This window comes from Rattus norvegicus, chromosome 2 (assembly GCF_021556685.1).
Source record: "Rattus norvegicus strain SHRSP/BbbUtx chromosome 2, alternate assembly SHRSP_T2T, whole genome shotgun sequence".
Classification (NCBI taxonomy): domain Eukaryota; kingdom Metazoa; phylum Chordata; class Mammalia; order Rodentia; family Muridae; genus Rattus; species Rattus norvegicus.
Window position 1 is genome coordinate 112,295,412 of NC_141535.1, and position 23,224 is coordinate 112,318,635.

At 43.0% G+C, this 23,224-nt stretch overlaps 1 protein-coding gene across 4 annotated transcripts in view; it reads left to right on the forward strand.

Moving 5' to 3' along the window:
- Pld1 (phospholipase D1) overlaps window positions 1-23,224 on the forward strand; it is a 206,309-nt gene that overhangs the window by 119,538 nt on the left and 63,547 nt on the right. For 2 of the 4 annotated variants that reach the window (XM_087616305.1, NM_001399082.1), the window contains 7 exon segments: window positions 1,459-1,608; window positions 2,624-2,707; window positions 6,717-6,798; window positions 14,264-14,374; window positions 17,160-17,360; window positions 18,517-18,730; window positions 19,504-19,617. In XM_087616305.1, coding sequence (XP_087472431.1) covers window positions 1,459-1,608; window positions 2,624-2,707; window positions 6,717-6,798; window positions 14,264-14,374; window positions 17,160-17,360; window positions 18,517-18,730; window positions 19,504-19,617 — 956 coding nt within the window. 4 annotated transcript variants of the gene reach the window in all.

Consider the following 23,224-nt stretch of genomic DNA (forward strand, 5'->3'; position numbering starts at 1 on the left):
GACTCATTTTAAATGCCCCTGCCCCAGGCTTTTGGCTCTGTGCTAGTACTCTTTACAATGCCTGTTCACACATGCGTGATTTGTGCCTCCTCCCTCTTGTTCCTTCTTTTATTTATTCATCCATTTATTTGTGTATATGTATGAGTCAGTCCATTCCTCCCAACATGGGGGTCTGGGGATTTGAACTCAGGTCACTGAGCTCACTGGCAGGTACATGTACCCAGTGAGCCTATTTTTTTTAAAGTTGGTGTGTGTGTGTGTGTGTGTGTGTGTGTGTGTGTATGCACGAGTGCATATTGCACATGTGGAAGTCACAGGAGAACTTTGTGAAGTCTGTTCCCTCCTTATGTGGTTTCAGGGATGGAATTTGTTGTCAGTCTTGCCCTGTAACCCTTTGTCTGCTGAACCATCTGGCTCCTCCTTACCTGGTTTCTGTGCTTGGAATAGTTTCCTCTCCACACCCACTAGGCCTGTTACTCATCTCTCTCACATAACCATCTTCCCAGAACAGGTTTGACCAAAGGACAGGCAGACCTCGGGCAACTTCTGAGCCCTCTTGCTCCTACATTCCTCCATTGCTACTCCTGCTGGGGAAGCTTCTCTTCCACCCCAACCATTTCACCTTCTTATCCCCACACCTACCAGCGTCAGCCCTTCTGTTGGACAGTAGCTCTCTAAGGCCAGCATTCATCTGTGAAACATTGAGAGGAGCTGTCTAGACACCCCTGATTGTTATAAATAATTAATTGTAGAGTCTGCACAAATGGCCCTTTCTGTGCTTTCTATGAGAATTGTTGTACCCCACCCCTAATAATTAAACAGAAGCAAAGCCTTCTAACTCAGTCCTATTCTATCAGCATGGCTTACGGCAGCTAGCGCCCGACCTTGCTGTCCTTTGAACTTCAGTTCTAGGTAACTTATTTTCATCTCTTGGTCCTAGTATTCTACCACAGTTCTCTATATTTTTAATCCTGTAAGGGATTAAGGTAGCTTATTTATGGGATAGAAAAACCCAAGGTGAACTGCCTTATTCCAGAGCAACTTAATCGGCCATGGGGTGTGACTGGCTTTGCACCCTTGCCCCAGCCCTCCGAGTCTAGAGGAGTGAGGCATGCTGCTAAAGTGCAAAGAGAACTGTGTGGAGGAGTCAGCAGCTCTGACAGAGCATGGCATTCCTTCACATCCTCTCCTTGCCCAGCACAGTTCAAGGCCTGCACTAAACACCTTCATGTGGGTCTGCATGCATGAGTAAGTGAGGAACCTGGAGAGTAAGCTTTGACCCAGTGAATGTTCTGAGGTATTCTACTAAGGTGTTTCAGAAGCTCACTTTTTAAATGCTCACTGACTAGGAATTTCGGTTCGGGTTTGCTGTGACACGTTTAATCTTTAAATAAATCTCTTCTAAGAGTTAGAACTCAAGAGTAAACTCCCAACCCCCACTTTTGCTTCTCTTTAAAGGACACTGATTTTAAAATGTAACAGCTACAGACATGCCCGGTGGTGGGGAGGCGCCATCGAGGAGTTCATCCAGAAGCACGGCACTGACTTCCTCAAAGACCATCGCTTCGGCTCCTACGCTGCGGTCCACGAGAACATTTTAGCTAAATGGTGAGGCACTTTTGTTTGCAGGTGTTCATGTCATATGGTAAGGGTTTAAATTTACCTGGGATCAGCTTCAAAACTAAACCAGAAATTAATTACTCCCGAGGTCTCCCCTTTCCTAGGCAGGGTCGTATGGTCACAAGTTAGTTTTTTAATTTTGATTTTTGAAAATGTTTAATGGGAGCTTACCTGCCTTTAGATTCGGAACTTTGATTTGTTTTGTGAGGTGTAGGATCTTTTGAAACACAGACTGGCAGTGAACCTGCAATGTAGACAAAGATGGCCTTGAACTCCAGGTCTTCTGTCTCACCTCCCAAGCTCTGGGATGGCAAGCCTGCCCCACTGTGTCTGGATTTTTAAAATTAACTGAAGGACGAGGTACATAGTTCAGTTACAGTGTTTATCTAGCATGCATGACTCCCTGGTTGGATCCCTGGCACCCCATAAAAGCAGGGATGGTGGCACAGGATTTGTAAACCCAGCAACTGGGAAGTGGAGGCAGGCAGATGCTTAGTTTAAGGTCATGTTTCAACTCAGAGGCCCATCTAAGTTACCACAGACCCAGGTCTATAAAGAAAAGCAGAATATAACTTCATATGTCTCTTAAAGGTACAAATGGAAATTTGATTAAATTATTTGTGTTTTCTACTCACATATTTGAGTTTGTCTGTTAGGCTTGGAAGAAAAACCATATGGTAAGGAGGTTCTGTAAGATCGATTGACAGGCTGCTGTCTAAGCAAAGACTGCCTGGGTCTGTCTCCTAACTGCCCTTGCTACATGATAGAGGGAGGCTGTGCTCTCAATCGTCTCCAGTTACTTAAAAGTAAAATGGTGGTGATACACACCAGGCAGAGCCCTCTGTGCTTTGCTTTAACCTAGGGTGTGTTCTTGTTGTTGTTGTTGCTGCTGCTGCTGTTTTGTTTGCTTGTTTTTTTTTTTTTTTTTGGTTTTTGATTTGATATATATATATGTAAATCCAAACAAAGGAATCAAAAAGGAACCCAATTTTTATCTTCTCAGGTACGTGAACGCCAAAGGTTACTTTGAAGATATCGCAAACGCAATGGAAGGGGCAACGGAAGAGATTTTTATCACAGATTGGTGGTTAGTATCTGTCATGAGAATGTCGTCTGAAAACGTCTGTGCTTAGAAGTGCATTACTGTTTGAAGGGCTGGCACTTTCTACGCATGGTCAGGAAGCAGAGGGAGATGAGCCCCGTGTCCTGCTCAGGTTCTCCCTTTTATTCAGTCCAGGGTGATTAATGCTCTCCCTTATTAGGACAAGTCTTCCCGCCTGAGTTTACCCAATCTAAAAACTCCTTCACAGACCTGCCCAGAGCTTTGTTTCCAATGTGACTCTAGATTCTCTTAAGTTGACAACCACTGTTAAATATTGCAAACGTCTATTTTTTTCTTAATTTTTTTAAAAAAAAAATTAATTAACTTATTTACTTTACATCCCAATATCTGCCCCTTCCTCCATAAAATTGAAGCAACATCTTGTATTTTTCAGTTTATTTCAGTTTGTGTGTACAGATGTTTTGCCTGCATGTCTGCCTGTGTGTCACGTTTGTGGCAGGTGCCCTTGGAGGAACTAGGATTAACAGAGGGTTGCTAGATGCCATGTGGGTGCTGGGAATAGAACCCAGGTCCTGTGGTAAAGCAGACACTGCTCTTAACTCCTGAGCCGTCTCTCCAGCTGCAAACATCTCCTTAAAGCATTGAACTTGAGTGGTTCAGAAGCAGATGCGCAAATACTTGTGTTGATGAATGTTACTATGCAAGTGCGGCTGTGGAGATGGGAAAGTGCATCCTATCTAGGTATCTTTCCATCTCTTACCATGTCCTTCATGTACGTGGTCCAAGGAACAGCTCCTGAACTTCCCCTCCAACACTGAAATACTTGCTGTTACTGTTTAAAGGACTGGGTTGGTGAAGCTCTTTTGGCCTTCGATCAGATTTTACTGTCTAACCCCTTATGAAAACCATCATGGGATCATGATGTTTATTAAAGTCCCTGTAATGCTCATATCTAAACCTCATTGGTTTGGGGGAAATTTGACCTGTGGCATTGATGTAGACTTTGTATTTGTAGCCTGATCTCAGCTTCAGTTACCCATCGTCTATGAAAGTGAAACCCATTATAGATGCCAACATTGGTTCTTTACATAAAATTACATTTTAGGCATGCATGTGCCCTGACACCCATGTGGAGGAAAGAGGGCAACTTGTTGGGATTGAACTCAGGTTTTCAGGCTTAGCAGTAAGCGCTATTACTCACTGAGCCAGCTCACCAATCTCTTTAGGGGTCCTATAAGTACAGTTTGATAAATTTATTAGTCAGCACTTCAAATTTGTAATGTTATTGTAAAAGATAGGTTTTTGTATTTTGACCTTATGTCTTGTGGCAGTGTTTAAATTCATTTATTACTGCTGTCAAACTTTCTGTAGATTTGTTAAGATTTTTCTCCTTCCGTGACATGACTTATAAATGAAGATGATTTAATTGCAGCCTTTCAAATTGATTTGTTTGTATTTTATTCTCTTGCCTTATTGCATTGGCTAGAATCACAAGATGAGATGTCATGGTAGTATTGCTCTCCATGTCTTTCCTATAGTGATATGACATCAGGGTACATTTTGATCATGAGCTCTCTATTGAGCAAGTTCATTTCAATTTTTTAACAGACATTTATGTGTATCCATATGTGTGTGTGTATACATAGATATGCCATGAGGAAGGTGTTCACAGAGACCATACAAAGGTATTGCATGGCCTGGAGATGGAGTAACACGCACTTGTAAGCCCTCCAATGTGCTAAATTCACTGATTAGCGCTGACAACCTTTTTGTAGATTCTGAACTCAGGTCCTCTGCAAGAACCGGAAATGCTTTCAACCTCTAAGCCATCCCTCAGCTGGTAGCTCATTTCTATTTGTACTTTGTTTAGAATTTTGATTGTGGAAGGGATAGATGGTTCAGTGGTTAAGAGCACTAGCTGCACTTCCAAAGGACCCAGGTTCAATTCCCAGCATCCATATGTCAGCTCACAACATCTATAATTCCAGAGGATTCACAACAATTCCAGAGGATCTGACACCCTTACACAAACATACATGCGGGCAACATACCAATGAGCATGAAATTTAAAAAATTATATAAAAAAGAATTTTGATTGTGATTTTTATTTTGAATTTTATTATTGTTCTCTGCATGTTTTGTTCTGGTTTTAATTTTTCATTTTTTTTCAATTAATATGAATTACATTGCTTTTTTAAATTTTAGGAATAGTTTTCTTTTGATTTTTTTTTAGGTAGAAAGTATTTTATTCTTTTTACAAAATATGAATGTTTTGTTTTCTAATGTATATTTTTTCTTGAGAACTTTATACATGTGGACAATGTATTGCTATTATATTCTCCCCTCCAATTCATCTCGACCTGTTGTCATGTCCCCCTCCCTTCACATCCTCTGCTTTTAACCCACTGCATCCAGTTAGTGTTGTCTGTATGCATGTGTACTGATGTGGGATGCAGGGCTGGTCCCTAGAACTTGGCCAGTTTTCCAGGGACTACACCCCAAAGAAAATCTACTTTCCCAGCAGCCAGCAGTGAGCAAGCCAGCTCAGTCAGTTAAAACAGGGTCTGGAGGGAGAGAGTGAAGATTGAAAAGGAAAAGACAATAAGACAACATTATAACATGACTCCAGCCAGTTAGAAGCCGAAGTGGGTTTATTTTTCTCAAGTCTGCTTTTATACCTTTCAAGGTATATGCAAAGAATAGGGTTATTTCTAGGTCAAAGTAGTCGTGTTATAAACAAGGCATAAACAAAGGCCCCTGGATTACTGTATTCAGAGTCTTAACAAGACCCACCAAGATACAAAGAACATATTCCTCAGCTCTGTTCATCTTGAGCCTACTTCCTTGTCCTAATCCAATGTCAAATCCCTGCCAAATTTCTAGAAGGTGGCCCCAAAAGCTCTCTACACAGCCGCAGTAGATCCTCAGTAGATCCTCAGTTGGCATAAGCTGTGTGATTCTCCCCTCCCCTTGACCCCTACTGGGATTTGATTGCTCCCAGTCAAGCACCACCCACCATTACCACTGCTGTGAATTCATCAGTGCAGTGGTCTCATCCAGTCCAGGAGACAGCATTTCATACCAATCCTTTTGGCTTTTCCTGCCCACTGAAGCTGGTTTTGTTTTTGTTTTTAATGGATAAAATGGAGCATACAAATAATTTCTTCTAGTCTCTGTCTCTTATAAAACCTGCTAGCTTTCTATAGGTAGAGGACCTCTTGGAGGCCCATGATCCCATACAGAACTCCACGAGATTAATCTTCCACTGTCTCCTGCTTCACCAGACCTCTCATTTCTGGAGAGAGGGATGCTTGTGTCGTTTTTTCTCATTTCAGAGTAGTTACATCAGATGCAGGCTGACCTTGAGTTGCCTTCAGACTCCCCTGGAGCTGTGGGGAATGTGACACTGTTGGTATTCTTAGCTGCCTTGTGGTTGGACTTACTGCAGAAGAGCCCAAGGGATAACTTACAGAAGTTAATAGTGTTAGCGTCCTTCTCAGAAAGCTCCAGGTTCCTGAGGAACCTGGAAATTCCTTTGTAACTGGAAGTCTGTCTGTGTGCAAATGTATCAGAATGCATTCAGCTAGCTGTAGCTGAATGTCCATTTACAGAGGACTTTGTCTCTTTTAATGACATACCCAGAGTTGAGCAATCCTAAGATTGGGGAAGTGACCTAGCAATTTCAAGGTTCTGGTTATCGCCTTAGAATTTAGCTATGTGTATGTCCCTATAAGCACCCTGCCCCATTTTTTTCTCATGTGTTTACATGTGTGTGTGAGTGTGCATGTGTATGAGTGTGACATTTTATTTTGGTACAGGCCTCGAGCTATCTGCATAGTCCAAGGGTGGCTTTCAGCTTGTGGCCCTCCTGCCTCCATCTCCCAAATGCTGAGATTATGGGTGTGGTTTTTGAATTATTTCAATTGGACAGTTTCCTTTATGAACCCACAGTAGACTCAGTGGCACATGGGCAACACTGGTCTCTGTACTTTTTCTTGTTTCAATCCCTTTCCTTTTGGTTTTGTGACATCAGGTTAAGTCCAGAAATCTTCCTGAAGCGCCCAGTGGTGGAAGGCAACCGCTGGAGGCTGGACTGCATCCTCAAACGGAAAGCAGTGAGTATTTCTAGATGGGCTTGCACAGTGGTTTCAACATCCATCATGTATGCACGGGCTGGGGTTTAGTTGATGGACCACTTGCTTAGCCTGCATGAGGCACTGGCTGGGTTTTATCCCAAGGACCATATAAAACCAACTGTGGTGAAACACACCTCTAATAACAACACTTAGGAGATAGAAGGCAATAAGGCAAGATCAAGACCAGTGTGGGCAATGTACTGATAGCTTTTTACTTTAGAGTAGTGGTTATCAACATTCCTAAAATTGCAACCTTTTAATACAGTTCCTCATGTTGTGGTGATCCCCAACCACAAAGTTATTTTAGTTGCTACTTCCTACTTAATAAGTAATTTTGCTACTATTATGGATTGTAACACACACACACACACACACACACACACACACACACACACACACACACACACAAACACAAACATTTTTTTCCCATTTTGGTTATAGGTGACCTCTATGGAAAAGTTGTTCAACCACCTCAAAAAGAATGTGACCCACAGGTCGAAAACTGCTTTAGAGCTTGAAAACCAACACACACTCTCTCTCTCTCTCTCTCTCTCTCTCTCTCTCTCTCTCTCTCTCTCTCTCACTTGTTGGGGGGGACTTCCTGTTTCCAAGTTCATCTGGAAGAGTATGGGGTGAAATGGCGTGGGGTGGGAAGATGTCTCAGCAGGTGAGAGCTTTTGCTGATCAGTGTGGGCCTGAGTTCGAATCTCCATATAAAAAGTCAGGTATGGGGGTTGGGGATTTAGCTCAGTGGTAGAGCGCTTGCCTAGGAAGCGCAAGGCCCTGGGTTCGGTCCCCAGCTCCGAAAAAAAAAAGAACCAAAAAAAAAAAAAAAAAAAAAAAGTCAGGTATGGTCACGTGCACCTGTAACCTTAGCATTGTGTGAGATGGAGACGGGCACTGCTGGCTTTTCTTGGCTGCCAGCCTGGCTCTGGCTTCAGTGAGAGTACCTGTCTCGGAGGAACGATGTAGACAGTGACAGGAGGGGGACATGCATATCTTTCCCAGTCTCCACTCACACTGACAAGCACCCCCACACACACACATATCACCCCCCCCACCACATACAAACATACACGATATCAGGGAAGATGTTAAGTTTGGGGTTTGTTTTCAGTCTGAGGTCAGTTTATAGTGAAGCCGGCCTGTGGATTCTGAGTGAACACTGAGTATGTTCTTTTTGTTATACAAAGTGGACAATATACAAAGTTAAAGCAGTGTAGCTACATTTATATTGCCAATTAATTCTGTTTATGTGTCTAAATTAGAATAAGGCTGGGCTTATAATTCTCTAACTAGGGAGTGCTAACCCTTTTGCTCTGGCTTGAACCTCTTAGTGCCCTCCCGCTCCTTTTCAGAAGCATATTCTAGCAGATATTTGGACTCTGAGTCACTTGGGGCAGCATTTCTCCTAGAGGTCCTTCTCCCTCCTATCTCCTCTGGCTCACTAACTCTCTACCTCCCCCTTCCCCATTCTTCCTTCCTCCCTTCACTGTCCTTTCCCCATACCTTCCAGAAAAGTTTTCATAGGTATCAGTACACAGACATGCAGACCTCATCGCCGATACTAAGGGAGGTGAACTTTTCCTCTATCCACCCAGCGTGGCTTTGATGGGTAGCCATCCACTCTACTCACTCAGTGTATCTGTGATGAGCTACATAAGACGCAATCACCACAGAGCCTACAGCTGATGTCTTTCCAGCCCATCCCAGCTACTTCTTCCTGAAGACCTGTATCCTAGGCTCATACCTAGCCTTACCAACCAACTTCCTACCCATGAAAGGATTTGGAATTCTCCCTATTTTTCTCTATGAAGCAGCTCCTTCCCTAATCCCCCTTAGGAGTCTGCAAACTCCCCCACCCCCCACCCCTACCCTGGCTTGACCAGGAACCTTCACTCACACTGGGAGATCCCAACCACAGTGTTTGTCTGGGAATTCACTTATTTTAGGATTCAGTCACATGAGTTTGTTGAATGCCTCCCCATGTTTAGGAGCACGGCTGGGAGTGTGTGATAGATGAACACTACAATTTTTAAGCCAATGGAAGACTAGAGATCACACATGTACAGTTTTCCGCTCTTAAGGAGAAGACACAGCCTCTCAGTAGACATCCTGGTCCTTTGGCTCTTACAATCTCTCTACTACTTCCTCCGTGAGTGACCCTGAGCCTGTGAGTGACCCTGAGCCTTAGATGTGGGGGTCTCAGTGCAGATGTGGCCTTGGCAATTAATGGTGGCTGAGGAAGGGAGAAGCAGCTCTCTAGGGAAGAACTTCTAATTGGTTATTCATCGCCCAGTGGTCAACCCTAAACACATACACACAGGCAACACTAAATGCACTCTGCAGGTTGTATGTATATGTGTGTGTGTGTGTGTGTGTGTGTGTGTGTGTGTGTGTGTGTGTGTGTGTGTAATTATCACAATAATGAAGAAAAGTTGAGGTCATATATGACAATAGGAAGAGGCTCAGAAGCAGAGGAAGGGGAATGGAGGAGGGCAAGGAACTGAAGATGATCAGAGCGTGTTATACACTAGTATAAAATGAAACTCATAAGTTTTTTAATAAATACTAATAAAAATGAAAGGAAAAGCCACAAGCATATCGAAGGAGAATATGTCTACATTCGAGGGTTGGAGAGAGCCTACTAGTCAGGCCTTACAGGGAGATAGATCGCTACCCCTCTACCCAGAGAACCAGTGGGATCCTAAGCCAAAGGCTGGGATGGCTGCAGGGACAGGGAGATGGTATCTTTAACTCCCAGGATGAAACAAAACTGGCGAAAAACACGTAAGTATTTGTGCTGTGGTAGCCCACTGTTTCTTATATTCAAATCGTGATGACATGATTTCTGCTGTTTTTCTAAAATTACATTTCTAATTTATTTGTATGTATACACATGTATGTGGAGGTGAGAGGACAACTTGTGGGAGTTGTGGAATTCATATTCAGGGAGTCCAGCTTGGAGGCAAGGCCTTTACCCACTGATCCCCCCTTTTTGAGATGAGATCTCATATCCCCCAGAATAGCTTCTATCTCCTGATCTGCCTGCCCTCTCTTCTCCAATGCTGGGGTCACAACTGGACACTGCCACACAGGGATTTTAACCTTCATCGTTGGTTTTCCATTTTCCTACCATATTGGATCCCCCACCCCCAAGAAGTTCTTGGCAATGAATTATTTTCTGGGTTGGGGATGCATAAAGGAATGGCAGACAGTGAACCAAGTTGGTGGTGCTTTGGAAATATTTGAACTATGCTGTTTTGAATAATCAAAGAAGAAGATGGCTATGATGGGGGTCTTTTGGATTTCCACTGTATTTTTTTCATTGTCTTCATGTGTATTTTGTATATCCAAAAGCCCCTAAAATTCTCCTGTTTGTCATGTTGTGCTGTTGTATCTGATGACAAATTAATTGGGAAGGAGACCCAGATGTACATCTGCATAGACTCACCTTTCAGGAAGGCTGTTCTCTAGAACGTTCTGTTCCTTTAAGTTCATCAAATAGAAGAAGCTTCTAATTTCACAAGGATCCCTCCAGCAGTAAAGTATGTGAGCGTGTGAGCGTGTGTGTGTGTGTGTGTGTGTGTTGTCAGTGTGTGTGTTTGTGGCTTTAGGTGTATGTGCACATGTGCATGCATGTATGTTTTGAGAAAGAGTCTTACTATATAGTCCTGAATACTCTGGAACCTGTTATGTAGAGCAGGCTTGTCTGGCACCCACAGAGATCCACTTTCACCTGCCTCCCAGCTGCAGGGATTAAGGGCTTGCCCCAGCGTGCTTGGCCTTGAGTTGACTTTGGTGCAGGATGAGAGATCAGAATGTAGTTTCATTCTGCTACATGTTGAAACACGTTTCCCCCAGTGCCCTTTGCTGAAGAGGATGTCTTCTCTAAGACATTGAGTTTTTTGCTTGTTTGTTTTGCTTTTTACCTTTTGCTAAACAGCAGGTAGCTATACCATGTGACTTGACTTCTTCTTGTGTGTTGATTTTTGACCAGTGCCATGCTGGTTTTGTTACATTGCTGGCTCTGTAGAATAACTTGAACTCAGGCATGGCAATACCCCAGCGCTGTTCTCTTGTTCAGCACTTCTGCTTATTGAGGTCTTTGAGGCATCTATGAATTTTATGAATTTTAGGATTTTTTATGAAGAATGTCATTAGAGTATTTGTAGTGATTGTATTGAACCTGTAGGCAATCTTGGGGGACACAGCCATTTTCACAAAATTAATTCTGCCAATCCTGGAACATAGGCGATCTTTCCACTTTTTCAGTTTCTTCTGATACTCTACACAGTCTTACATATCCCAGGCAGACACTGAGTATCACACAACTGACCTGGAACTTCCAGTCCCCTGCTTCATGCACCACCACACCTGGCTTGCCCACACTGGGGCTGAACCCAGGGCTTCTGAGCAACTAAGCCACATCTTCAGCATGCTGCCTGTAACTAATCGCTTTCGCATTTTAAATGTTCATTGTAGAGGATTTTCATTTATTTGGTTGGGTTTATTCTGAGGTAATTTTTTCCTTTTAAGCTTTTATGAGTGGGTTTGTTTTACTGATTTATGGTCACAGCACATCCATTGTTTGCCTCCAGGAAGGCTACTTCAAACTACTTTTAAGATTACAGACTTAACATCTGTCTTTTGAAGATTGGGTTTTTGGTTTGCTGAAATAATCTTGATGGTTTTATAAGCCTACACGATTACAACACAGCAAATGGCTTTACCATAAAGGAATGAGTTTTCCTTGCCATTTATAGAGTTTGTGACTGTGTTGTAACACAGCTTGTAAAAGAAAAGAAATCATGGCCTTATTATCATGGGAATCTGCCATGAATTAGCTGTTTATTATAGGTCTAAGCATAAGTATGTAAGATAAACCCCAGTATAAATCACATTAAATTACTTCCTTGTTAGCCATTGGTATTTAAGATAAAAGTAGGCAGAGCTTCTTTCTATTTTATTTCCTTTAGAGTCACTTTGGTCAAGTGAGAAAAGACATGGTATGAGAGAAAATGCCAGGTGTAATAATTAGAAGGTATCAGTGCAGTCCATTAGAGTTCACATCTTCATTATCTAAAGATCTCCCAGTTACTGCGGTGAGTGGAAACTGCAGGAATTAGGCCAAGCACCTAGTATGAAATCCTGCCCTTCATGCACGCTATGTTTTAAACTCCATAAGTAGAATTTGGAGGCCTGGAGAGATGGGTCGGTGGTTAAGAATGTTTGCGGCAAAATCATGAGGACTTGATTTCAGATCCATGTCCACACAGAACTAGCTGGGCACAGTTTAGTGTGGCGTCATCACCCCTATGCTGTGGAGGCAGAAAGAGGAAGATGGCAGGGCTTTACTGGCTCACCAGCCTAACCAAACAGTGAACTCCAGCTTCAGGGAGAGACCTGCCACAAAGGAGTAAGGGACAGGGGGATAGAGGAGTGCACAAAGTGCCTTTCTCTGTTGTTCACATGCAAGGGACCCTGTGGGAATGTATGAGTGCTGCATGCCTACCACACGCACTATACACACAACAGAATTAGTGAAACACTCTCAAAGGCAAAGCCGAATTTCATGCATTTGAAATAAACGAGGAATGGCCTCAGGTATAACCACATATTACTTAGGTTGAAATTTTGGGTTGTAAACTAAGTTGTATTTCCCCCTAGTGTCTTCTTCAAAGCACTGACCATAGTTCAGTGCTAAAGTTTCAAATATTTAAAAGAACAGATCACAGGAAAAGAATACAACCTGACTTTCCTTTTGACCCCTCAACTAGTGTTTTATTAGAAAGTACTGCCTGGCTAGTATCAGAAATCAAGCTGTTGTTCCCTTCTTTCCCACATTTTTATGTGCTTATTTCTTTATTCATATTATGTGTGTGATAATCTCTTTAAAAGATATTTCTAATTTTTAATTACATGTTCGTTGTGTGAACATGCATACATGCACACAGTATTTACAACGGCCTGAGATGTGTATCAGATCCCCTGGAACTAAGGCTGTGCGGCACTCTGGGTTCTGGGAGTGAACCTCTCATCCTCTAGTGTGGCCTGCTCACTTCTCTCTAACACATCATTCTTTAAAATAGATGTGTGTGTGTATGTGTGTGTGTGTGTGTGTGTGTGTGTGTGTGTGTGTGTGTGTGCGTGCATGCTGCAGCACAGGTGTAGAGGTTTTTTCCTACCACCTGGGTTCTCCCTCAAGCTGTCATCAGGCCTGGCCACAGATACCTATATCTGCTGAACTAGCTTGTGCTTTTGAATTTGATTATAACAGTAACTGAACAGTCACCGTGAGCAATAACAAAAACATTCCTAAGGCCAGGTGTTAGCTACAGAAGTAGAATTTCATGCATGTGTATACATGCACGTGCAAACAGTTGTGCCAAATAGGTTAATTTTGGGGGTTTTTGTTGTCGTCTTTTCAGAATAAGGGTGGTGTGTCTTCTAATACACCTCATAAACACCTGATTGTATATCTAATGTCCTGCCAAAACCATAGACTCATATTAGCTGTAACTAGTGAAATGATGTGGTCTTATAGGAAATTCACATACTCTATCATATTGACCGAATAACAGTGGGAAATGTATTTCTGTTATGTACTACCTGAAGGCATGGACTCTTAAGGCATTTGAAGCTGTAGTGTTGTGAGAACACGTGGCTCTTGTTGGTCAGATGGTACAAGTCAGTAGGAGTTCGCCAGGTGCTTTCTGCTTTAATTTGACAGTGAACAGCTCTAGCTGTGTTCTTTTGGCCCACTGTCTAGGGGCAGATCTGTGTTAATTTGTGTGTCCATGTTACACTTAGCTACTGGTAAGAGAAGTCCTTTTGCTAGTGATGTAGACATTCAGTGTCTAAGTGCGAGGTAAGACTTAGCACATTCATCTTTGAGGAAATCAATATTTTTCAGGAAAGAAAAATCTTACTTAAGCTCCACCCTGAGACATTTAGGGAACATTTGGCACTGGCTGTTGCTTTGAAGGCTCAGGTCACAGTTTTCCTGGGTGATAAGTGAAAGGCACTGCAGCTACTGGACACTTTCAGGCACTGAGGCACTGGTCTCTGCATTCTGGATGTATTATTAGTACAGTACCAACACTCATGTGATTAAATGTGTATGAAGGGAAGGGGTGGTTTAATTGATATATATATCAAATTCAACCCAAGCTGGCCTTGAACTCTCTCTATTCCTAAGCTTAGCCTTGAACTCTAGTTTCTCCTGACTCTACCTCCCAAGTGCTAGAATGACCAGTATTTGCCACCACACCTTTTAGGTTTTTTGTTTGTGTCTTGATGTAATGTGTGTCACTCTGTGTACTGTCTGTTTGCTAATTATTTTCATACCGCTTTGCAGAGTAAAGGAAATCTAACACAGGGAAAGGAAGAAGGGAAGGGGTCATAACTGTCTCGGTGCTCATTCCTGTCTTTCTTGTGACAGCAACAAGGTGTGCGGATTTTCATAATGCTTTACAAAGAGGTGGAGCTAGCCCTCGGGATCAACAGCGAGTACACCAAGCGGACTTTGATGCGGCTGCACCCCAACATAAAGGTATCCTGGAACCAAGGATTACTCTCCCACGGTGGCCATTTCTGAGTAGATTCCCTTCATGCTCATTTTGAATGAACAGCATCAAATCTTCTGAAATGCAGACAGTATTACACTTTCTTGTATTGCTTTCCAAAATTAGCATGCAAAGGCATGTAAATCACACATACATACCATATTTCTATTGAACCCCTTCTCCATCTCCTTTGCCTAGCATCCTGCTCCCCTATGCAGTGCAGCAGCCCACACCTGTGATCTCAGCACTTGGAAAGCAGAAGGAGAATTGTCATAAGCACAAGACCAGTCTAGGTTATGAAGTAAATGATAGGTCAGCCACAGTTACATAGGAGGACTCTGTGTGTGTGTGTGTGTGTGTGTGTGTGTGTGTGTGTGTGTGTGTGTGTGTATGTGTGTGTGTATGTGTATCAGAGAGAGAGAGAGAGAGAGAGAGAGAGAGAGAGAGAGAGAGAGAGAGAGAGATTGATTATGTGAAAGTAGCCAGGGCTCTGGGGTCAACAAGAAGAGAGAGAGAGAATGAGAAGGAAGTCTGGTGACATCACGTATAATGAAACCTATCATTCTGCATGTTCACTTAAAAATAAAATTTAAAATGGGTTTTTAAGATTTATTTATTTGGGCTGGAGAGATGGCTCAGTGGTTAGGAGCACTGACTGCTCTACCAAAGGTCCTGAGTTCAAATCCCAGCAACCACATGGTGGTTCATAACCATCTGTAATGAGCTCTGATGCCCTCTTCTGGTGTGTCTGAAGACAGCTACAGTGTACTTACATACAATAAGTAAATAAGTAAACAAATAAATCTTTAAAAAAGATTTATTTATTCATTATATATAAATACACTCTACCTGTCTTCAGACATACCGGAAAAAGGCATTGGATTCCATTACAGGTGGTTGTGAGCCACTGTGTAGTTGCTAGGATTTGAACTCAGGACCTCTGGAAGAACAGTTAGTGCTCTTAACCACCGAGGAATCTCTCTAGCCCCTTAAAGTGTTTTTAAAGGAAGAATTCAGGGTGGTGTGGTGGTTCCCACCTTTAATCTAACCACTAGGCAGAGTCAGGAGGATGTCTGTATTGGAGGACACACTTGTCTATACAGTGAGTTCCAGATTAACCAGAGCTGCATAGTGAGGTCCTATTGGAGGAAGGAGATGGGAGGAGCTGGAAAAGGAGAGGAGGAGGAGGAGGAGGAGGAGGAGGAGGAGGAGGAGGAGGAGGAGGAGGAGGAGGAGGAGTCAAATTAAAATAAAAGAACATATCAAAACTGATAGAAATTAGCAAAGTACAAAGAGGGGAGATGTTTATAACCATAAACAATTCGTTAGAAAAGAGAAAAGGTCTCAAAATGTCAGTTTAATCTTAAAGCTTTAAGGATCCAGACAAAGGAGAACAAAGCAAACCTACAGAGAGCAGAAGGAAGGAAATCACAAAGGAAGCATTGTCCCACCACTGGCAGAGCAGGAAAAAAAAAATCGGTGGAACCAAAAGTTGGATCTTAGAAGGATTGACCAGTTCAAGAAACAAACTGTTATGTGGAAGAAGAAAGGAAAAGACTTTCTGAAAGGAAGAGTTTCTGAAGGCAAGCCATTAAAGAGGGGCCTGGGGAAGAATCCACGGGAGTGGTAAGGATTCCAGAGATTCCGTGAGCACAGGCACACCCAGTAGTAGGGTCACCTGCCTACGAGGCTAACTTGGGAAGAGGAATGACATCTGGATAGATGCAGCCAGTCAGGAGATTGATCAATAACTAAAAATCTCTCCCCAGGGGTCCCTTTGATGACTTCACTGATGAGCTCTACCCAACAGTTAGGGAAGGCCTATGTCGGTCCTTCTCAAATATTTTCAGGGACCCAGGAAGGAAGACTGGCCAGCTCATTACTTTGGAAAAACTGAATGATGCACACTAAAACTGGTCATGTGGTAAATTTCATGTTGTATATATTTTACCACAATATATGAAAGTGTTAGCCAATATTCTTAGGGTCATCCTAATTCCAAAACATAGGATCATATAGGGGGTCATCCTGGAGCAGTTGGTCAGTTTTTCCTAGTACCTTCATGTATCTGTATGCTTGTATCATTGGGATACAAATATAATTTCTTCTTTTTTGTTGTTTCTTTGTTGTTTTGAGCCTGGGTTTCTCTGGCTGCCAGGAACTTACTTGGTGAACCAGGCTGGCCTCACAGAGAACCGCTTGCCCCCTGCCTGCCTGCCAAGTGCTGGAATTAAGAGCCTGAGCCACCACCCCCAGCACAAATATACCTTATAGATGTCTTCCCACATGTGTGTGCTTGGTTAGGTGTTTTATTTATTTACTTATTGATTAATTAATTAATTTATCCCGAGGGTTACCCTTGGAGGGGGTTGAAAGAGAACCTACAGTTATTAGACTAACATAGCTTTAATGGTTGCCATTCAAGTCAAATGACAATTTCCTCAAAATATCTCATCTGGCTGAGAACTTAAACCATAAGAAGGCACATGGAGGGGCCTGCACCTGGAATCCAAGCATTTAGGAAGCTGAGACAAGATCTCAAGTTCAAGACCAGCCAGGGTAATCCTCAAAAAGAAAAAAAAATGGATGCAAGTCTTTCTCTGCTAATACTGAGAATAAAATTCGAAGTTTGAAAAACTCTCTTTGGCACTTCTAGAATACCTTTTTGTCTCTGAATTTCTTGGAAGAGTATTTTTCAAGGAGAAAGCATCCCTATCTATTGTGATGTGAAATTTATAAAGTGCATTCTCTGTGGATTTCTCCCATCTCCAGGTGATGAGACACCCAGACCATGTGTCCTCCAGTGTGTATCTGTGGGCTCATCACGAGAAGCTCGTCATTATCGACCAATCGGTGGCGTTTGTGGGTGGGATTGACCTGGCCTATGGACGGTGGGATGACAATGAGCACAGACTCACAGATGTGGGCAGTGTCAAGCGGGTCACCTCAGGACAGTCTCTGGGCTCTCTCACGGTGAGTACCTGGCGCCTGTGTGGGACAGCTCGAAGCTGGCAGGCTTGTCTAAACCCATCTGCATAGCATAACTGAAAACTGACAGGCTTGTCATAAGTAGCGTGACTGACCCAGTAATGCAGAGCTGGCTTGGAGCAGGGAGCTAACTAATAACTTCTCAAAATACCTGCCAATCAAGAGCTGCCAAAATATCTCCATTTGCTTATGCACCTGCTTTGTGTTTCAGCTCTACACAATATATTGCAATGTATTTCTTGCAAGACTTGATGGGCTCTTATTTATAGATGGGAATATCTATCAGTTGCTTTTCTGGGGGTTGAAAGAAAGAGCACTGCACTGACTAGCATATTCCTTAGCTCTTCTCATTGCTGGGACCAAGTACTCCACAAGAAGCAACTTAAGGGAGGTAGGATTTGTTTTGACCTGCAGGTTAAGGGGTATTAGTGGGTAAGGGGTGTTCCTCAGTATGCTGAGGAAGGTGTGGAAGCAGGAAACTGTCCCTTGTGCATCTCATTACAATTGCAGTTAGGAAGCACAGTGAAGACAAGTGCTCAAACCTCAAAGCCCACCCACAGTGATCCCCCCCCTGCAAGGTTCCCCCTCCTAATGCCTTTCAAAACAGTGCCACCAGCTGGGGACTAAGTGTTAAACAGCCAGTGGGGGACATTTTGCATTCAAAAGATGCGCAAAGGATTAACAGAGGAAGTCATGGTTAATCAGAGAAGTTGGGTAGTTTAACAATGAATTTAAATAGTGTAATGACTGGGAGATAAAGGGGTTAGGAAAATGAAGTTCAAGTTTTACTTAGGCATTGTGGCATGCACCTTTAATCCCAGCATGTGAGGGACAGAGGCTGTGATGGAGCTCTTGAATTTGAGACCAGCTTGGTCTACAAAGCAAGTTCCAGGAAAGCCATGCCTAGAAAGAGAGAGACCCTGTCTCATAAAACAAACAAATAAACAAACAAACAAGAACAAAAATAAGCAAACAAAAGAATTTGGCTTGCTAAAGAAGAATCCACAGCAGGGCTCATATGGCCGACCACCTGAGACTCTAGGAGAGTCTGTTCTGGGGCAACCACTTGTTAACTGCCTCTTAGCTCTAATTAATCGAAAGCCCATTGTAGTACATTTCATGCTTGGTCTTTTTTTCTCAGGCAGCATCAGTAGAGTCTATGGAATCCTTAAGCCTCAAGGACAAACATCAATCTCATAAAAACGAGCCCGTCTTAAAGAGTGTCAACGATACCGACATGAAACTGAAAGGCATAGGGAAGTCCAGGAAATTCTCCAAATTTAGCCTCTATCGCCAACTTCACCGCCGTAATCTGCACAACTCGGACAGCATTAGCAGCGTCGACAGCGCCTCCAGTGAGTCACGGCTTCGCTAGAACTTCCGTTACCCCGTGACCCTGTGGGTCTCGCAGCCCTTGCCTATTTGCTTTAGAAAGATCCGTGGTGGCAGTCAATGGACGATGTGCAAAGACTGCCATGCATCGTGTGTGCCACCATGGCACTGTGACACTGTGTTTTGAGACACTGTGTCTCAGCTGCGGCCCAGGCTGGTCTCAGACTCACTATGTGATAGAGACCGATTGGAGCTCTTGTTTATCCCAGATTGGGATCACAGGTCTCACCTATTTTAGAAGGTTCTGGGGGTTAAACCGGTTCTGGGTGTGCACTCAGGCACTCTACCAATTGAACCTTGTGCCCAGTCTCTTTTGCCTCATCTTAAAAACATATTTATTATTAATACAGTGTAATCATAGCCACTATTGATACTTTCGATGGTCGCATAATGACTAAAGCTTTCTAAAATATGCCAAGCTATAAAGAGAAAAAGAGCATTACGTATTCTTTATAAACCTTTCATAGGATAGATTTATCTTTTTCAGTCAGAGATATATGAAGCTTGTAGCAGCAGACATCAGATATCCTATATCGTATGAATTTACTACTCTTTGCAAATCTTGCTTAAAGTGCTGTGATTTTTCAATCACACTAGCTCGTATGGCTGACTTTATAGACCTGCTTGTTCTGAAGAAGATTAAGCATGCTTTCAAGTTTATAAAATTTGATACATAGATGTGTATATGAAAATACATTTCTTTGTAAAACAAAAAAGAACTCTCAACTTTCTCCAGGTTATTTTAACCACTATAGAAGTCATCAGAATTTAATCCATGGGTTAAAGCCCCACTTGAAACTCTTTCGCCCTTCCAGTGAGTCTGAGCAGGGCCTCACTAGGCACAGTGCTGGTAAGTGACTGGCTAGTGTCAGAACCCCATGGGCTTCAGCTTTTGCTGCTTCCTCTGCTGCACGACCACAGTGAGTGTGTGTCCATGTCGTCTTTCTGCTCAGTCCTCTTGTCCATATGGCAGGTAGGACTTGCTCCATGTAAGTGCAAGCTCTGTACATCTGAGGACCTACTCTCTCTAGCGGTGAAGAGAAACACAGTGAACAGCTCAAGGTGTACAGGCACACACACACACACATACACACACACACACACACACACACACACACACACACACACACACGCCCCTCTCTGTGCCAGGCAGAAGGACTTCCTCTTGCTGACCTAGGGAAATGTTTTGAGTAGGGAGCCTGTCTCTTGGATCTGACAGTACCTGGAGAAGGTAGGTGAGGATAGGAAGGTGTCGGAGGGGAAGGAAATGAACCCAGCAAAGGCCTGTGGATGGAAAAGGCCAACGTCTTACCTGTTCCCTAGGAAATGCCACTTGCAGCTAAGCCATGTGAATGGTGTTAAAAGGGTGCACTGAGTCAGAGTCCCAGGCAAGGTGGGGAAAAGGCCACATCGTTTGTTGGAAAAATCTTGAGAGTTTTTGAATAGAACTAGTTACATGGGGATGGTTAAAAAATGTTATCTGATACATTTTATGGGAAGAATCAGATTCTTGAAGAATGAATTAATCAGAGCCCAAATTATGGAGCTGAGAATGAAGAAGGTTTTGGCTAACGATCTCAGGATGGAGAATCACTACAGTAAGTCACAGGCCAAGTGTGCAAATGCTCGGGCACTGCCTCAAATGCTTGTGATGCTTGACAGGGATCGGATCTCCTTTTCACAGATAAGAGAACTTGACTAGGATGGTGAGAGATTTGCCCAGTGCAGTCCAGTTTATCAGCATCTTCGTGCTCGGTATTCACGTGTCTAACTTAGAAATGCACACACCCATCCATCTTGGTTATTGGCTCAACCCTAAGGCTAGAATTCTTCTGTTCTGCTAGATTAGAAAGCTGGAGCCCAGCTGACAGGCCTGGATGAGTCCCCAGGACCCCTGACCAGTGAGGCTGGAATTTGAAGAGTGGTTCAAACATTCTTCAGGAGCCCAGCTATTAACTTATTTTTAATCATATGTTGATTTTTCTGTGCTTATATGTATATGCATAGGCCGCGATATCTGTGTGGAGGTCAGAGAACAAGTGGCAGGAGTTGTTTTCTGTTTCCTCTATCTATGTAAGGTCAAGGGATTGAAGTCAGGTCTCTAGGCTTGGTGGTGAACACCTTTATCTGCTGAGCATGGACCCAGACCTTGCAGTTTTTAAGGGCATTAACTACATGTCACAAACCAAAGCTAAGTGTAACTGGTAGTTTTGTAAATTCTAACAATATTGATACACAATTAAAAATGGAAAACGTCATATGGAAAATGTCTTAGCCATTTATCATAAGGCTAGTTCTTGACTGACCTATGGGTTTATGGACAATTTTCACCTATATCTGTTTGTATCTGTGTGAGCCTCAAGGTTCTTAGGGCTGGAAACTTCTGGGAAAGTGAGGTGACCGAGGTACCTATAGCCTTAAAGAAAAAATTAAGAGCAGGTCCTAAAGTGTCCATTCTGGTGTGTGTGTTTGCTGATTTATAATTGAGGTTCCAAATGAGATGGGGAATAAGGTTGCAGAAGTGTGGAAGAGGAGGTCTGTACTTTGGTGCATACAATGGAGCAAGTGGGACGGAGGCAGAGAGGTATCTGACACGTTAGGCCAACTCTTGGCTGAGGGCATGAGACCCACGTGATGATCAGAGGACCCGGTGCTGGTGGAAAGTATTGTTGGCAATGCGTTCACTGTCTCCTCCACTCAGTGACTGGAGACAAGATTGGTTTAAGAGAAAAAGAGGGAGTAAACAGCACAGGTTTTAGACTCTGAAAATGATAAGGAAATGGGGTTGGGGGAGGCTTAATCCTGAGTCCCCTGAAATACAATATGTACTGCTAACCACTGAGCCATCTCTCCAGCCTCCCCATGTACTTAATTGAATAAATATGTGCTAAGCTCCTATGACATGCCAACCACTGCCCTAAAGACTATGGATGAAACGAATGTAACAGATGAAATGCAGTTAGCAAGCTGAGTGATAAGGACACGGTTGTACACACAGATAGATTGTTGCACACAATTATCACGGAGACCAATGGGGTGAGAGCAGAGGGACGAATTAAATATTTTATGTAACCTGAAGAAAGAATGGTACTCTTACAGCTGGGTTTCAACTGGAGATTAAGAGGAAGAGGAGGAGAAGATGAAGCCATCCGGGGAGGTGTCTCAAGCAGAATCAATAGCAAATTCTAAGAGTCCACGGCAGGGGGGAGGATTTGGAGCTTCTAGAAAGCCTGTGAGGATGGGAGAAAAGCAAGAAGGTAGTGGCTGGGTGGGTTATAGGCAGCTTTGTGGGCTCCTGTAAGGACTTCAGCTCTGGGGAAGTCAGTAGAGAGTGTTAATGTACAGAGAGCCACACAGAATGGGCTCCCAGGATGTCTTGCCACACAGAGGCTAATATGCAGAGTACAGTTGAGACCACTTCAGAGTTTAACCAGAGAGACTGCACTAAATTTAATCCCTCTTAGTGAGGTCAGTAACCATCGTAGACTTTGTAATTATTGCTTTTAAGTCACTCAGTTATTCTCAAGGAATTTTTTATTCTTTTCAGAATTATGTAGTAAGACATTGAAGTCCAGGTTGATATTGCTTTGCTTGATAATGTATTAAACACAAAATTTGATCCCCTTTCCATTTAGGAAGCATCCACTGATCTTTCCTTTGTAAGTAATACTGAGCAGATTTCACATTGATCAGGGTAATAGAAAAGCTAAGGCTTCTGGAGACTCATGTCTGGGCTGCAGTACACAGGGATGTATAAGACTCTCTGAGTTCCCTCAAGATGCTTACCTCCGGCAGACATGGTGGCATGTGTCTTCAGTCTTAGCCTTTGGGAGACAGAGACAGAGGTGTGTAACAAATTCAAGGCCAGCCGTTCTTACATAGTGGGTTTAAAGACAACTAGGGCTCAATGGGCCCCATCTAAAAACAAAACAAGACAACAACCAAAAAGAACACTAAAGAACAAAAAAGGTGTATTGTCTGCTGGTTGATAGTGAAAAGTTTAAAATACTTTACCACTTAGCGCAGGGGTAACATCATCGCTCAGTACTCTGCTGCAAGTGAAACCATCTTAACAGAGCCAAAATAAGATCTCAAACCCTAATACACCACTGGAAAGCTACAAAGTTTGAAGACTGTACCTTTTCCAAACCACACAACTCATTCAGGACTTGGGTTGGAACCATCCTTAGATATAAATATAGACTGAAAAGTAAGGTGTTGGGGATGTCGATCAGTGGAGTACTTGCCTAGCATGCGTGAGGTCCTGGGCTCAAGTCCTCCTTCTACAAAACATTTGGAAGGTGTAGCCTAAGAAAAGAGAGAAGTGGTTTCAGGATAATGTTTTATCTTAGGGCATAGATTTGGCAAATACCAAAAGCATTTATTTTCACTTCTCAGCCCTAAGCATTCAGAGGTTTACGAGAAACCCCTGGAGTCAGGTGTGCTTCAAAAACTGG